The sequence below is a fragment of the Rutidosis leptorrhynchoides genome, chromosome 5 (genome assembly GCF_046630445.1).
Source record: "Rutidosis leptorrhynchoides isolate AG116_Rl617_1_P2 chromosome 5, CSIRO_AGI_Rlap_v1, whole genome shotgun sequence".
NCBI classification, from domain to species: Eukaryota; Viridiplantae; Streptophyta; class Magnoliopsida; order Asterales; family Asteraceae; genus Rutidosis; species Rutidosis leptorrhynchoides.
Genome location: NC_092337.1, coordinates 33,431,689 through 33,447,282, shown reverse-complemented (window position 1 = coordinate 33,447,282; position 15,594 = coordinate 33,431,689). Strand labels below are relative to the sequence as shown.

Below are 15,594 nucleotides of genomic sequence, written 5' to 3'. Positions count from 1 at the left end.
ATACAACTATCTTATTCCGACTCACTCGTTTCTTCTTTTTCGAACTTGGCTCTTTTTTCTAAGTTTTTAGGGATATATGATGTTCCCCTAATACGATCCGTCGTTTTCCACATTGGTCTAGAAAAACCTGGTGGTTTAGAGGTTCCTGGGTGTGATGAACCGAAAAAATTTCGACTAATTTAAACCAATTCTCTTTATGATTTAATATTATGTAAATATACATATATGTATGTATATATATATATATATATATATATATATATTATAAGATGTACAATTAAAAACGACTTTCCTACAGTAAAACATTAATTGCTACAATAAAACACTATTTGCTACAGTGAAACCGTATTTTGCTACAGTGCTACAGTGAAAACGACTTTGCTACAGTGATTTGCTACAGTAAAACACTATTTGCTACAGTGAAACCGTATTTTGCTACAGTGCTACAGTGAAAACGACTTTGCTACAGTGATTTGCTACAGTAAAACACTATTTGTTACAGTAAACACTATTTGCTACAGTAACACTTAAGACTGGTACTAGAGATACTCAAGAAAGAAGAATTGTACGCAAAATTTTCGAAGTGTGATTTCTGGTTACAAGAAGTACAATTTTTGGGCCATGTTGTCAGTAAACATGGAATTAAAGTTGACCCCACCAAGATCGAAGCCATTAGTAAATGGGAAACACCGAAGACTCCAACACAAATTCGCCAATTCTTAGGTCTTGCTGGTTACTACCGAAGATTCATTCAAGATTTCTCTAGAATCGCCAAACCCTTAACTGCATTGACTCAAAAAGGAAAGAAGTATGATTGGTCCACAGAACAGGAATCCTCATTCCAGTTATTAAAGAAGAAGTTAACGTCTGCACCCATTTTGTCATTACCGGAAGGAAATGATGATTTCGTGATCTATTGTGATGCTTCACGCCAAGGTTTAGGATGTGTATTAATGCAGCGCACAAAAGTCATCGCATACGCCTCACGACAACTAAAAATTCATGAAAAGAACTATACGACGCACGATTTGGAACTTGGAGCAGTAGTTTTTGCACTCAAAATATGGAGACACTATCTATATGGCACCAAGTGTACAGTGTACACCGACCATAAGAGTCTTCAGCATATTTTTGATCAAAAACAACTCAATATGAGGCAACGTCGCTGGGTAGAGTTGTTAAACGATTACGATTGTGAAATCCGTTACCACCCTGGAAAGGCTAATGTTGTAGCTGATGCCCTAAGTCGAAAAGAAAGAGTAAAACCTCTTAGGGTCCGAGCTTTGAATATTACAATTCGTACTGATCTCACAAAGCAAATTCAAGCAGCACAGTTAGAGACTTTAAAAGAAGAAAATGAAAAAGGCGAAATGAGCAGAGGGTTAGAAAAGCAGCTTGAAGTAAAAGCCGATGGAACCCTGTATTTTGCTGATAGGATATGGGTACCAAAACATGGTAATCTAAGGCAACTAGTACTAGATGAAGCACACAAAACGAGGTACTCAATTCACCCAGGAAACAGGAAAATGTACCACGATCTCAAGAAGTTTTATTGGTGGCCTAATATGAAGACAGAAATTGCTACTTATGTAAGCAAATGTTTGACGTGTGCAAAGGTCAAAGCTGAGCACCAAAAGCCGTCAGGATTACTGCAACAACCGGAAATTCCGCAGTGGAAATGGGAAAGAATAACCATGGATTTCATTACGAAATTGCCAAGGACTGCAAGTAGTCATGATACTATTTGGGTGATAGTTGATCGTCTAACTAAATCAGCTCACTTTCTACCAATAAAGGAGACAGACAGTATGGAGAAATTAGCACGCCTATATTTGAAGGAAGTAGTTTCCAGGCATGGTGTACCCATCTCTATCATATCTGATCGCGACACCCGATTCACATCACGTTTCTGGCAGTCATTACAAAAAGCATTGGGAACTCGATTAGATATGAGCACCGCTTATCACCCACAGACAGATGGTCAAAGTGAAAGAACAATACAAACATTGGAAGACATGTTACGGGCATGCGTGATTGACTTTGGAACCAGTTGGGATCGACACTTACCGTTGGCAGAATTTTCATACAATAACAGCTATCATACGAGCATCAACGCAGCGCCATTTGAAGCACTTTACGGTAGAAAGTGCAGATCTCCTATATGTTGGAGTGAAGTAGGAGAAAGACAACTTACTGGACCAGAAATTATTCACGAAACCACCGAAAAGATCATTTAAATACAACAGCGATTGAAAACGGCCATGAGTCGCCAAAAGAGTTATGCTGATGTAAGAAGAAAACCGCTAGAATTTCAAGTGGGCGACAAAGTCATGTTGAAAGTGTCACCCTGGAAAGGCGTTGTACGATTCGGTAAACGAGGAAAGCTAAGTCCTAGGTACGTAGGACCCTTTGAAATCACCGAAAGAATTGGAGCAGTTGCTTATCGATTAAGGCTACCACAAGAACTTAGTAGTGTTCACGACACATTTCACGTGTCAAATTTGAAGAAATGTTTAGCTGAAGAGGATGTCATAATTCCTCTTGACGAAATACGAATCAATGATAAACTTCATTTTGTCGAAGAACCTGTTGAAATCATGGACCGTGAGGTCAAACAATTAAAACAAAGCAAAATACCGATAGTTAGAGTTCGTTGGAACGCTAGACGAGGACCCGAGTTTACTTGGGAACGTGAGGATCAAATGAAGCAAAAGTATCCACATTTGTTCACTGATATCGCTCATGAAACAGGTACTACTCAAAATTTCGGGACGAAATTTTCTTTAACGGGGAGGTACTGTGATGAACCGAAAAAATTTCGACTAATTTAAACCAATTCTCTTTATGATTTAATATTATGTAAATATACATATATGTATGTATATATATATATATATTATAAGATGTACAATTAAAAACGACTTTCCTACAGTAAAACAGTGATTTGCTACAGTAAAACACTATTTGCTACAGTGAAACCGTATTTTGCTACAGTGCTACAGTGAAAACGACTTTGCTACAGTGATTTGCTACAGTAAAACACTATTTGCTACAGTAACCACTATTTGCTACAGTAAACACTATTTGCTACAGTAAAATACTATTTGATGTCGACGAACTAGCAAACAAAAACAGAAAAGGCGGCCATGCGATCGCATGGCAAAAACACTAAAAACTCATGCGATCGCATGAGCTACAGTAAATCGAAAAGTACTATAAAAGGTCAGTTTTGCTCGACGTTTTTTTTCATTCTTATTTTGTACTTAAAATTTATATTTATAATTTTAATTATAATTTTAATTTTAAGTTTAATAATAATAAAGTATATTCGAGGGTATTTTTAATTCGGGTTTCAAACCGTTTTAAAATAAGGAAATATTGGGTATTGTTCGGGGTATTGTTCTTGAATCCAAGGCCAACCATACAGTCGTCTACCATCATTACGTCTACGCAATTTGCCTACAATATTGAATCGCAATATTGAACTGTGAGTTATAGTCTCCCTTTTTAAATACTTTAAATATTTTTGGGCTGAGAATACATGCAATTTATTTTAAACGCAATAAGACACAAGTACATACAAAATTCTACACTGAGTTAAACCGAAAATCCCTTAGCTTTGGTAACTAGTAGCTGCCAGTACATAGGATATGGACTGGTGGGCGCGAATAATTGTATATGGATCCATAGGGCTTGACATCCCCGTCCGAGCTAGAGCGCTAGCCTTTTAACGGACGTATGTTATTTGAGTTTAAGACACGTTGGTTTGCGTGTATTAAAACGAATGGGGTAATTATCACTATAGCGTTAAGTTTAGTTACCAGGGTGCTCTGTTACGTAGAATCTATTGATAAACTTTTGATGAAATCTTGTGGTCTATCTTTATATATGTTTATGACTCGAGCAATTAAACCTATAACTCACCAACATTCGTGTTGACTTTTTAGCATGTTTTATTCTCAGGTCCTTAGAATGCTTCCGCTGTGATGTGCTTGTTGCCTGCATGGAGTCTCTCATGCTTTGTACAAAGTTTATTGCATTCAAAATAAAACTGCGTTGTGTAATAAATAATTGGACTGTGATGTCAACCTGTAAATTAAAGACTTATGTATTTCGGAGTTTTGCTTATACCTAAGCACTTGCCCACATGTTTATAACTTTCTATGTTTAGAAAGTCACTTATTTTAATGAATGCAATATTTTATCAAAACGTATCATATAGAGGTCAAAACCTCACTGTGGAATCAATGATTAACGTGCCGCGTCAAGAGCGATTTTGACGGGTCGTTACACCGGGTTATTGTTACAACTTAAGAAATACGGGTGTTGATGATACATATAAAGTTCATCGGGGTTGGAATCAGATTTCTCTATTTTTATGCCCTTTCCCTTATTGTTCTCTTTTGCCTTTTTAAATTCAGTTGAGGTAATTTCTATAACATCATCGGAATCCTCGTCGGGATCCGATTCATCGGAGAATTGGTAATCCTCCCAATATTTTGCTTCCTTGGCGGAAACACCGTTGACCATAATTAACTTTGGTCGGTTGGTTGAGGATTTTCTTCTACTTAACCGTTTTATTATTTCCCCCACTGGTTCTTCTTCCGATTCCGATTCTTCTTCCGGTTCCTCTTCGGGAACTTGTGAATCAGTCCACGAATCATTCCAATTTACATTCGACTTTTCATTATTATTAGGTGAGTCAATGGGACTTGTTCTAGAGGTAGACATCTATCACATAATATCAAACACGTTAAGAGATTAATATATCACATAATATTCACATGTTAAAAATATATAGTTTCCAACAAAATTTGTTAAGCAATCTTTTTTTTTTTCAAGTAAACACGGTCGAAGTCCAGACTCACTAATGCATCCTAACAACTCGATAAGACATACTAATGCCAAATTCTGGTTCTCTAAGACCAACGCTCGGATACCAACTGAAATGTCCCGTTCTTATTGATTAAAAACGTTCCATATTAATTGATTTCGTTGCGAGGTTTTGACCTCTATATGAGACATTTTTCAAAGACTGCATTCATTTTTAAAACAAAACATAACCTTTATTTCATGAATAAAGGTTTAAAAAGCTTTACGTAGATTATCAAATAATGATAATATAAAATATCCTGTTTACACACGACCATTACATAATGGTTTACAATACAAATATGTTACATCGAAATCAGTTTCTTGAATGCAGTTTTTACACAATATCATACAAACATGGACTCCAAATCTTGTCCTTATTTTAGTATGCAACAGCGGAAGCTCTTAGTATTCACCTGAGAATAAACATGCTTTAAACGTCAACAAAAATGTTGGTGAGTTATAGGTTTAACCTATATATATATCAAATCGTAACAATAGATCACAAGATTTCATATTTCAATACACATCCCATACATAGAGATAAAAATCATTCATATGGTGAACACCTGGTAACCGACATTAACATGATGCATATATAAGAATATCCCCATCATTCCGGGACACCCTTCGGATATGATATAAATTTCGAAGTACTAAAGCATCCGGTACTTTGGATGGGGCTTGTTGGGCCCAATAGATCTATCTTTAGGATTCGCGTCAATTAGGATGTCTGTTCCCTAATTCTTAGATTACCAGACTTAATAAAAAGGGGCATATTCGATTTCGATAATTCAACCATAGAATGTAGTTTCACGTACTTGTGTCTATTTTGTAAATCATTTATAAAACCTGCATGTATTCTCATCCCAAAAATATTAGATTTTAAAAGTGGGACTATAACTAACTTTCACAGATTTTTAATTCGTCGGGAAGTAAGACTTGGCCACTGGTTGATTCACAAACCTATAACAATATATACATATATATCAAAGTATGTTCAAAATATATTTACAAAACTTTTAATACATTTTGATGTTTTAAGTTTATTAAGTCAGCTGTCCTCGTTAGTAACCTACAACTAGGTGTCCACAGTTAGATGTACAGAAATAAATCGATAAATATTATCTTGAATCAATCCACGACCCAGTGTATACGTATCTCAGTATTGATCACAACTCAAACTATATATATATTTTGGAATCAACCTCAACCCTGTATAGCTAACTCCAATATTCACATATAGAGTGTCTATGGTTATTCCGCAATATATATATAGATGGGTCGACATGATAGGTCGAAACATTGTATACGTGTCTATGGTATCTCAAGATTACATAATATACAATATAATTTGATTAGGTTATGGTTGGAATAGATTTATTACTAACTTTCACGTAGGTAAAATGAGTAGTTTTTATCAATCTTGTTTTACTCGCCATTTCTTCGTTTCTAATCCGTTTTGAGTGATTCGAGTGGCCACGGTTTCGTATTGAACTTAAATTTATGAATATAAACAGAAAAAATATAAGTTTATAGTCGGAAATACAAGTTACAAGTCGTTTTTTAAAGAGGTAGTCATTTCCGTCGAAAGAACGACATCTTGATGACCATTTTGAAAAACATACTTTCACTTTGAGTTTAACCATGATTTTTGGATATAGTTTCATGTTCATAAGAAAAATCATTTTTCCATAAGTATAGCTTTTAAATCAAAGTTCTTCTTAGCTTTTAATTATCCCAACCAAAACAGTCCCTGGTTTTACTACGACGGCGTATATCCAGTTTTATGGTGTTTATCGTGTTTTCGGGTTTTAAATCATTAAGTTAGCATATCATATAGATATAGAACATGTGTTTAGTTGATTTTAAAAGTCTAGTTAGAAGGATTAACTTTATTTGCGAACAAGTTTAGAATTAACTAAACTATGTTCTAGTGATTACAAGTTTATAACGTTGAATAAGACAGCTTTTTATGTATGAATTGAATGATGTTATGAACATCATTACTACCTCAAGTTCCTTGGATAAACTTACTGGAAATGAGAAAAATGGATCTAGCTTCAAAGGATCCTTGGATGGCTTGAAAGTTCTTGAAGCAGAATCATGACACGAAAACAATTTCAAGTAAGATTTCCACTCGAAATAAGATTGTTATAGTTATAGAAATTGAATTAAAGTTTGAATATGATTATTACCTTGTATTAGAAAGATAACCTACTGTAAGTAACAAAGGTTTCTTGATATTGGATGATTACTTGGAATGGATTTAGAAAACTTGGAAGTAAACTTGCAATCTTGGAAGTATTCTTAATTTTATGAAACTAGAACTTTTGGAATTTATGAAGAACACTTAGAACTTGAAGATAGAACTTGAGAGAGATCAATTAGATGAAGAAAATTGAAGAATGAAAGTGTTTGTAGATGTTTTTGGTCGTTGGTGTATGGATTAGATATAAAGGATATGTAATTTTGTTTTCATGTAAATAAGTCATGAATGATTACTCATATTTTTGTAATTTTATGAGATATTTCATGCTAGTTGCCAAATGATGGTTCCCACATGTGTTAGGTGACTCACATAGGCTGCTAAGAGCTGATCATTGAAGTGTATATACCAATAGTACATACATCTAAAAGCTGTGTATTGTACGAGTACAAATACGGGTGCATACGAGTAGAATTGTTGATGAAACTGAACGGGGATGTAATTGTAAGCATTTTTCTTAAGTAGAAGTATTTTGATAAGTGTCTTGAACTCTTTCAAAAGTGTATGAATACATATTAAAACACTACATGTATATACATTTTAACTGAGTCGTTAAGTCATCGTTAGTCGTTACATGTAAGTGTTGTTTTGAAACCTTTAGGTTAACGATATTGTTAAATGTTGTTAACCCAATGTTTATAATATCAAAAGAGATTTTAAATTATTATATTATCATGATATTATGATGTACGAATATCTCTTAATATGATATATATATACATTAAATGTCGTTATAACGATAATCGTTACATATATGTCTCGTTTCAAAATCATTAAGTTAGTAGTCTTGTTTTTACATATGTAGTTCATTGTTAATATACTTAATGATATGTTTACTTATCATAATATCATGTTAACTATATATATAACCATATATATGTCATCATATAGTTTTTACAAGTTTTAACGTTCGTGAATCACCGGTCAACTTGGGTGGTCAATTGTCTATATGAAACCTATTTCAATTAATCAAATCTTAACAAGTTTGATTGCTTAACATGTTGGAAACACTTAATCATGTAAAATAACAATTTCATTTAATGTATATATATAAAATGGAAAAGTTCGGGTCACTACAAATTGGGTGTTTTGGGTGAAATTGGGTCATGTATACTCAAAGATGACTAACTAGGGTTTTCAAAGTGTTAGATTGATGTTTATGAACTTAAATTACTTAGTAAATCGCTAGCACACCTATATTTATGTAAGTGGGCGTTGTGTGGGTTAGTGAATGACCCGAAATGGGGGTGTTGACCTTAAATTGGTCAAATGGGTCAAAATGGATCTAATATTAGGGTTTTGGTGTGAGTTGACCCGATTTTAGGGTAAGTGCCCAAATGGGTCAAAATGACTTAGTAATGGTGAGTGTTGTGAGTTTGACCTACTTGAATGGTTGATTGATTATACGTACATTATAATAGGTGCGTTACCTTGAAGATTCAAGCTTGGTTTATTGATTCACCGAAGGCGTAAGGTGAGTGGAATAAGTATACATGTATGTATATGATGTGTTTACTTGTAGAAATGGATATGTGTTGTCCAAGTTAGTGATATATGCGTTGTACGCTAACGGTTTTAATAACGGATATATGTTGTCCAATTTAGTGTTATATGTGTTGTACACTAATGATTTATGAATGGATATGTGTTGTCCGATTTAGTGTCATATGTGTTGTACACTAATGATTTTATAAACGGATATGTGTTGTCCACGGGTTAGTGATATATGTGTTGTGCACTAACGGTTGTTATGAACACCAATGGGAAATTAGAGTACCATTCCTTTTACGATTGGTTAACCATGGTTGTATGAATTGTGCATTAGCATACTTAATTATGAACTATATGCTTTTGTTATTGCTAGCTCAATGTGAATTGCGGTTATTGGTATATGCATAATGTTTTGCATGGTTGTCGAATTGCTAGCTTGTGTACGGTATTGTGTAAGTGTTTACAAGTAGATATATTATATATGTATATGTATAATTATTGCATTCACTAAGCTTTGCTTACTCTCTCGTTGTTTACCTTTTTATAGGTTCGGTTGTGGACAAGGGTAAGGGCATTATTTTGGAGTAGAGTTCCCGCTTGTTGATAGGGGATGCCTTTTGGAAGTGTTAGCTTTTGGAGTTTGACCGAGGCTTGGGTAGTTTAACCCCAAACACACTATGCTCGTAGTGTCGTTTGGTATTTAAACTTAATGTGGTCGAAACTCAAACTTTTGTATGAAACTCGTAAAACGGCCGATGTGGGCCCCGCTTTGTAAAACTTATTTTATGTTTGAATCATGTTAGTTTTACATGTTTGAATATGTGGTTAAAAGCGTTTTGTCTAATTATGTCGGGAAGTGGCCGATCTTTTTCGCAAAAATGGAAAAATGAGACAGGCCCATTTGGCGCGCCGCGCGGCCATATGGCGCGCCGCGCCATTAGCTGAACAGAGAATTTTTTTTTTGTGACATTTTAAGCGGGTTTGTTCGTGGTTTGGTTTGGGTTGTTACAACACTTTGCACATGTTCCGGAGACAGCTTTGAGTTTAAGTAAACCACAAAAATACATTATCAAAATTAAAGATGACAATTGGCTTCAAGTATACACCAAGGGATGTTTCAGTATTGACCATGTGAAAAAATCTCTGTTTTTGTCTTCGAGTTTCAACCACGAAATTCGAGATTGTAGCTTGCGTTTAGATTCTTCTTGTTTTCTCAATGAGTTACGCATTGTTTGAACAATATTAGCGAAGCTAATTCTACCACAGTCAGTTTGTGTGTCCCCCAAATAACTGTCAAGTTATTGATCTCGTGATTACACGGGACCAGTGGCGGATCCAGGAAAAATTTTCACCGGGGGCGAATTTTTTTTTTTTAAACGTAGGGATTTTTTTGGCAAAATATATAGGTTTTAGGGCAAAATATAGAGTTTTTTGAGCAAAATTTGGAGGTTTTTGGGCAAAATACGAATGTTTTGGGGCAAAATATGAAGGTTTTGGGAAAAAATATGAAGGGTTTGGGCAAAAAATTCCACCGGGGGCAATATCGAAAAACCGAAAAAAATTGCACTAAAATTTCGAAATCCACTGGGGGCGGCCGCCCCCCTCCTTAACACTTTGGATCCTCCTATGCACGGGACCATGTTGCTTCTAAAGACCATGACCAGTTGATAATACCACAGTGAGTGCGCGCGTTGCCAAATAACTTCTTGTTTCTTCTTGAACCAACTCGAATACCTTTAAATCCAAATTTCATTCAAAACCGGATGAGACACGTCGTTTGCCTTGAATTCTTTTATAGCAATATAATGAACGTCATAACGAGAAGCCATTGCACCTACCATTCGACTTTTTTCCTTGCTGCCCAAACCCATGCAACTCTCATAATAAAGCTTCGTTCGTTGAATTCTTTTGCCAGATTCAAACACTTGTTTATATCCACATTTATTCAATATGAGATTAGAAATAAGATTCTTCCTTTAATTAGGTACATATAATACATGATTAAGAGTAATTGTCTTACAGAACTAAATTCCAATACAACACTACCAAATCCTAGAACATTCGTTACAGATTCATTGTCCATACGAAGAACATCATTGTCCGGTACAAAGTCCTTGAACCAACAACGATCCTAGCATGCATGGCAAGTAGCACCCGAATCTATCCACCATCCAATGTTATCATCCTACACATAAAATGCATTAGAAATATGTGAAACATAATTCTTAATTGGATTAATCATCAAGTCAGAATTTTGACCTTGATTTGGAGTCGGATCCTTGGATCCTTGTCCCGCACCCGAAGTGCTTCCTCCTTCAATGTTCTTTACACGACAATCCCTTTTTAAATGTCCGGTTTACCGCATTTTCAATAAGCATTTTTGTCCTTCTTGTTGAACCCATTATCGTTGCCATCAAACTTTATTTTCTTTCCATTTGATTTCTTGTTGTACTTGTTTCCATGAGGATTACCTTCTATCATATTCACAGAAGATGATCCCGTCTTCTTACCCTTTCCCTTGCCACCCTCTTGCACCCGTATTGATTTCTCAATACGCAAGTGACTACCCTTATTAGTTTTTGTATATTAATTCTCAAATAAAAATGAATGGACAAAATTGCCCTCATGTGCCACGCACATGAGGATATTTAACGGACTTAATTTAACAATATTTATTATGAGGGTCATCCATGATATAAAGTTATAAATGAGGTAAAAAAAAATGTTACATACGATGTTTGATACAAAGTTAAGAGACCAACGACGCAATTTTGTCTCTATTAAGACTATATATATATATATATATATATATATATATATATATATATATATATATATATATATATATATATATATATATATATATATATATATATATATATATATATATATATATTTGCGAAGTTAACCTAGGGTTTGTCTTGTTAATGTATAATCCCGCATTTTTCGCAGCGCGTTTTCAACACGTGTTTTTCAAGGCACGTTTTTGGCGCGCGTATTCGTCGCACGTTGTTGACATGTGTTTTAGGAGCGCGTTTTCAGGATGCGTGTTCGGAAGAGATATAGCAAACAATACACACAAGAAAATATTTTACTAGTCTGACCCAATCGACCCGGATCTCGATCCAACCCAACCGGAGTCTCGACCCAACCCGCTCGACCCATTTTAGTTTTACCCATTTTGAACCAAACTCATTTGACATATCGACCTGTTTGTCAGGTATGCTAGCCAACAGGGGCGGACCAAAGAAGGGCAAGAGAGAGAGGGGGGGGGGGGGGGGGGGGGGGGAGACCTCCCAGTGGATTTGCAATTTTTAATGCAAATTTTATTGGTTTTTGGATTTTGCCTCCGGTGGATTTTTTTTTTTTTTTTGCTGCAAACCCTTCATATTTTGCCCAAAACCTCCATACCAGAACCTTCGTATTTTGCTCAAAAAACCTCCAAATTTTGCTAAAAAACTTTATATTTTCCCCCAAAACTTCTATATTTTGCAAAAAAAAAACCCATACGTTTTAGAAAAAATTTCGCCCCCGATGAAAAAATTTCCTGAGCCTGTCACTGCTAGCCAGTGAAATAAAACGATTTTAGATGGAACCTTGTTATTCCACACAACAACGAGCCAATTAGGAGTGACATTATTACCCGAGTGCATGCTAATATGAATCGCCTCGGTACAGAGTATACACCATCCGATCAGTGGCGACTTTACTTCGGAGCTCGTGGGTTCACGGGACACCACTAGTTTAAACATTTTATGTAGAAAATACTCTTTTAAATTTTATAGAACACCACTAAATTTAACTATAGGACCCCATATATTTTTTAAATTTATAGTTTTCTTATAAATTGTATACGACACCACTAAATTTAACTACGCGGACCATATATATTTTTCGAATTTTTAGTTTTTTAAAGGTAAACAACTACTAAAATAGCATTTAAATATAATTATCATTTGAAAAAAAATTCGAGACCCCGTATTGAGGGGAAATTATCACTGCATCCGATCCATTTGACCAAATAACCGTATCTTCCTGTTGCTCGATCAACCTGGAACTCGCCAAAAGTCCCTGAACTTCCACTACTTTTGGGCCCTATTGGGCCAAAAAATATAGTGCTTAAGTAAATTACGGATTATTAAATACCTGGCAAGAGAAAAAGTGAGGCAAATACTCCGTAGAAAAGAAAAATAATTAGGGTTTCTCTGCGCATTCGAACTTGATGGACAGGGATCATGAATTCACGCTGAGATCGATAGAGGCATGTCCAATCCTTATTGATTAGATTGTGTAAATATTAAAAATAAATGTAATAATTGTGATTGTTAGGCAGTTTGTTTATCGTATCCCTTCGTTCAACTTGGATTATAAAAATCTGTTTTGAACTCCACAATCTACCTTAAATCGATGAACAAGAAAAGCTTTGTAATAGAATTGGGGCTAAATTGTGTACATTGAATTACACGAAATTGAGAGTTACAGAGGAAGAGTAAATTGTTTACAAATCTAAAACTGAAAACCAATTAACAAACTAACAACTATTTAAGCTGAATTGAGCTCAACAACCTATCGGCTTTTGGGCGCCAATTTCCGTTTGACCTAATTTTGAACCAGATTCCAATTGAACGATCATCACGTGCATAGCACGTGACCTTCTTTATTTTCTGCCCATATATCACAAGTTTAGGGAATATAAAGAAATTGGATAGGATAGGATATTAGTATCAAGAGGAATATTGTATATTGTCGATTGCTACTCAGCGAATCGTTTTAATTTTTATTTTATTTTTAATATTTTTTACGCTAATAAATTCCATTTGTTTGAATAACAGTATAAAGCTGTGGAAGACATTAAACGCAAATGGGTTGATATTGGAAAGGCAATACCAGATCTTAAAGAATCTCATGGCCTAACGTTTTGTCAAGTTTGGGTCCTTCGCACTGTTGAAAATGAGAACGAGCAGTCCGTGGTCAAATACGGGGGTTTTTATATTCCTGGTTTTAAGGCTTATTATAAAGCTTGTGTCAAAATAGAAGACGGGTTGGGTGGAGTTGCTGTGAAGGCACTTGAAACTTACAAAACATACTTTTCCAGAAATATAATGAAAGGGGACCTACAGGCATTGATCCCTGCCGCCACCTCAGCATCCGAATCTAGCTATTGCTGTCTTGGCATATGTTTGAGGAATATTGAAACTGGAAACTATGATTATGCGTTTGAGTTGTGCTTCTCATCATATGAATACAACAACAACAACAACAACAACAACAACCCTTGTGTCTTCTTGGAGTCTCTGTTTTTAAAACTAGAGAGTTGTTTGCCAGGTTTCGAGTTTTCTTCTGGCTTACAACTTGGTCGACAGTTACTGGTTATGGATGTTGACAATCCTACAGAAATTTTCAAGATCCTAGCATCGAAAAAACAAGAAAAAGAAGAAGATTGTGAGCGGCGTCTATTGCAGAGATGTATAAATGTAAGTGTGTTTTCTTTTTATGAGTATTTGTTTGTTGTTAATTGGATTAGACAGTCAATAATATATCTCTATGACTTTTTGTAATAATAATAACAGGTTAGTTTTGGAATTTCCTTCAATCGCTCAAAAGTTGAAATTCAAAAAGCACTATCGTTCTTGACTGAATCTCATGGCCTAGCTCTTTGTCAAGTTTGGATCTACCATTACCCTTTATCTAAGAAAAACGAGCGTGCGGTGAAATTGGACGGTTATTGTGCTGCGGGTTTTAAGGATTATTATGATGCTTGTGTTAATATAGGAGATGGGGCAGGGGGGCTCGCTTTGACCACACGTGTAACTGGTCAACCATACTTCTCAAGAAATATTAATACTATTATTAAAGGGAAGCTACATGAGTTGCTCCCTTTTACCGAATCTAGCCACTGCTGCTGTTTTGCCATATGCTTGAGGAACATTCACACTGGAAATGTTGATTATGCGTTTGAGTTGTTATTCTCGTTACATGATAACATTGACCCATATGTCTTTTTGGAGTCACTTTTAGTAAAACTAGAGACTTGTTTTCCAAGTTTCAAGCTTGCTTCTGGTGCACGACTTGGTCGTGAGTTACAGGTTCTAGATGGTGACAATCTTGCTGTAAATTTCAATATCACAGCATTCATAAAACAAGAAGATTTTGAAGCACCACCACCATGCAATGCAACAAACCATGTTATGTCATGGATGTCGATGGATATAGGTGGGACCACAAAGGTCATGGATGTGTCATCCTCAATGAAATTTGCAGATCTCAAGATGAAAATCTCTAAAAAGTTTCGTCTGGTTTCCGGTGCTTACAGGGTCAGCTACTTGGTTAAAAACGGGGGTTCCACTGGACCGTCATTATGGAGACAGATACAAGACGATCGAGACTTGAACAATTGCATTCGTTTGTGCAAAAGAAATAGAAAAACCCGATTTCTAATCCGTGTTCTACCTTGTACCATCATCTTAAATGAAGGAGGAGGAGTCCACACACGAGTACCCGAGGAGGAGTCCACACACGAGTACCCAAACGCAATTGCAGACCTAACAGTTATGATTTTGCATTTTAGTACATTTATGATTTGGGTGTTTACAGTTTAATATAACTAACAGTTCCATAATTCTTTTTAACATATATAATGGAATTTTAAGTATTCTTCGGTAGTTCAAATTTTCCTCAAGTGACTGTTGGTTTATTGCCAAGAAAACTGAGTTGCAAGATATCCTCTAAACTATTAAGCTTTTTTATATCGAGTTGGTAAATGTGTTATTTGGTTATTTGCAATTGGTCAACTGTGGTAAATGTGTTATTTGGTTAGTTGCAATTGGTCAGCTGTGGTCAATTGTGGTAAATGTGTTATTTGGTCATTTACAATTGGTCAACTGTGGTCGACTGTCAACTTCGGTTATAATGAAAGTGTATTTGAGACTGGTATAATGAAAGTGTTTGAATTTGGTAGTTTT

General features: G+C 35.4%; 1 protein-coding gene across 1 annotated transcript; it reads left to right on the top strand.

Annotated features, from left to right (window-relative positions):
- Positions 1–12,718: 12,718 nt before the first annotated feature.
- LOC139848511 (uncharacterized) lies at positions 12,719–15,231 on the top strand. The gene is made up of 3 exons (XM_071838240.1): positions 12,719–12,893; positions 13,465–14,106; positions 14,203–15,231. Exons 1-3 carry the CDS (start codon positions 12,855–12,857, stop codon positions 15,229–15,231), a joined length of 1,710 nt encoding a protein of 569 aa, XP_071694341.1. The 5' UTR covers positions 12,719–12,854.
- The last annotated feature ends 363 nt before the right edge of the window (positions 15,232–15,594 follow it).

Excerpts from the sequence above, each read along its gene's own strand:
- LOC139848511 (XM_071838240.1), top strand. The coding sequence starts at position 12,855 with ATGGACAGGGATCATGAATTCACGCTGAGATCGATAGAG. Across the intron at positions 12,894-13,464 it reads TCACGCTGAGATCGATAGAG|TATAAAGCTGTGGAAGACAT; the intron begins GCATGTCCAATC and ends TTTGAATAACAG. Across the intron at positions 14,107-14,202 it reads TATTGCAGAGATGTATAAAT|GTTAGTTTTGGAATTTCCTT; the intron begins GTAAGTGTGTTT and ends TAATAATAACAG.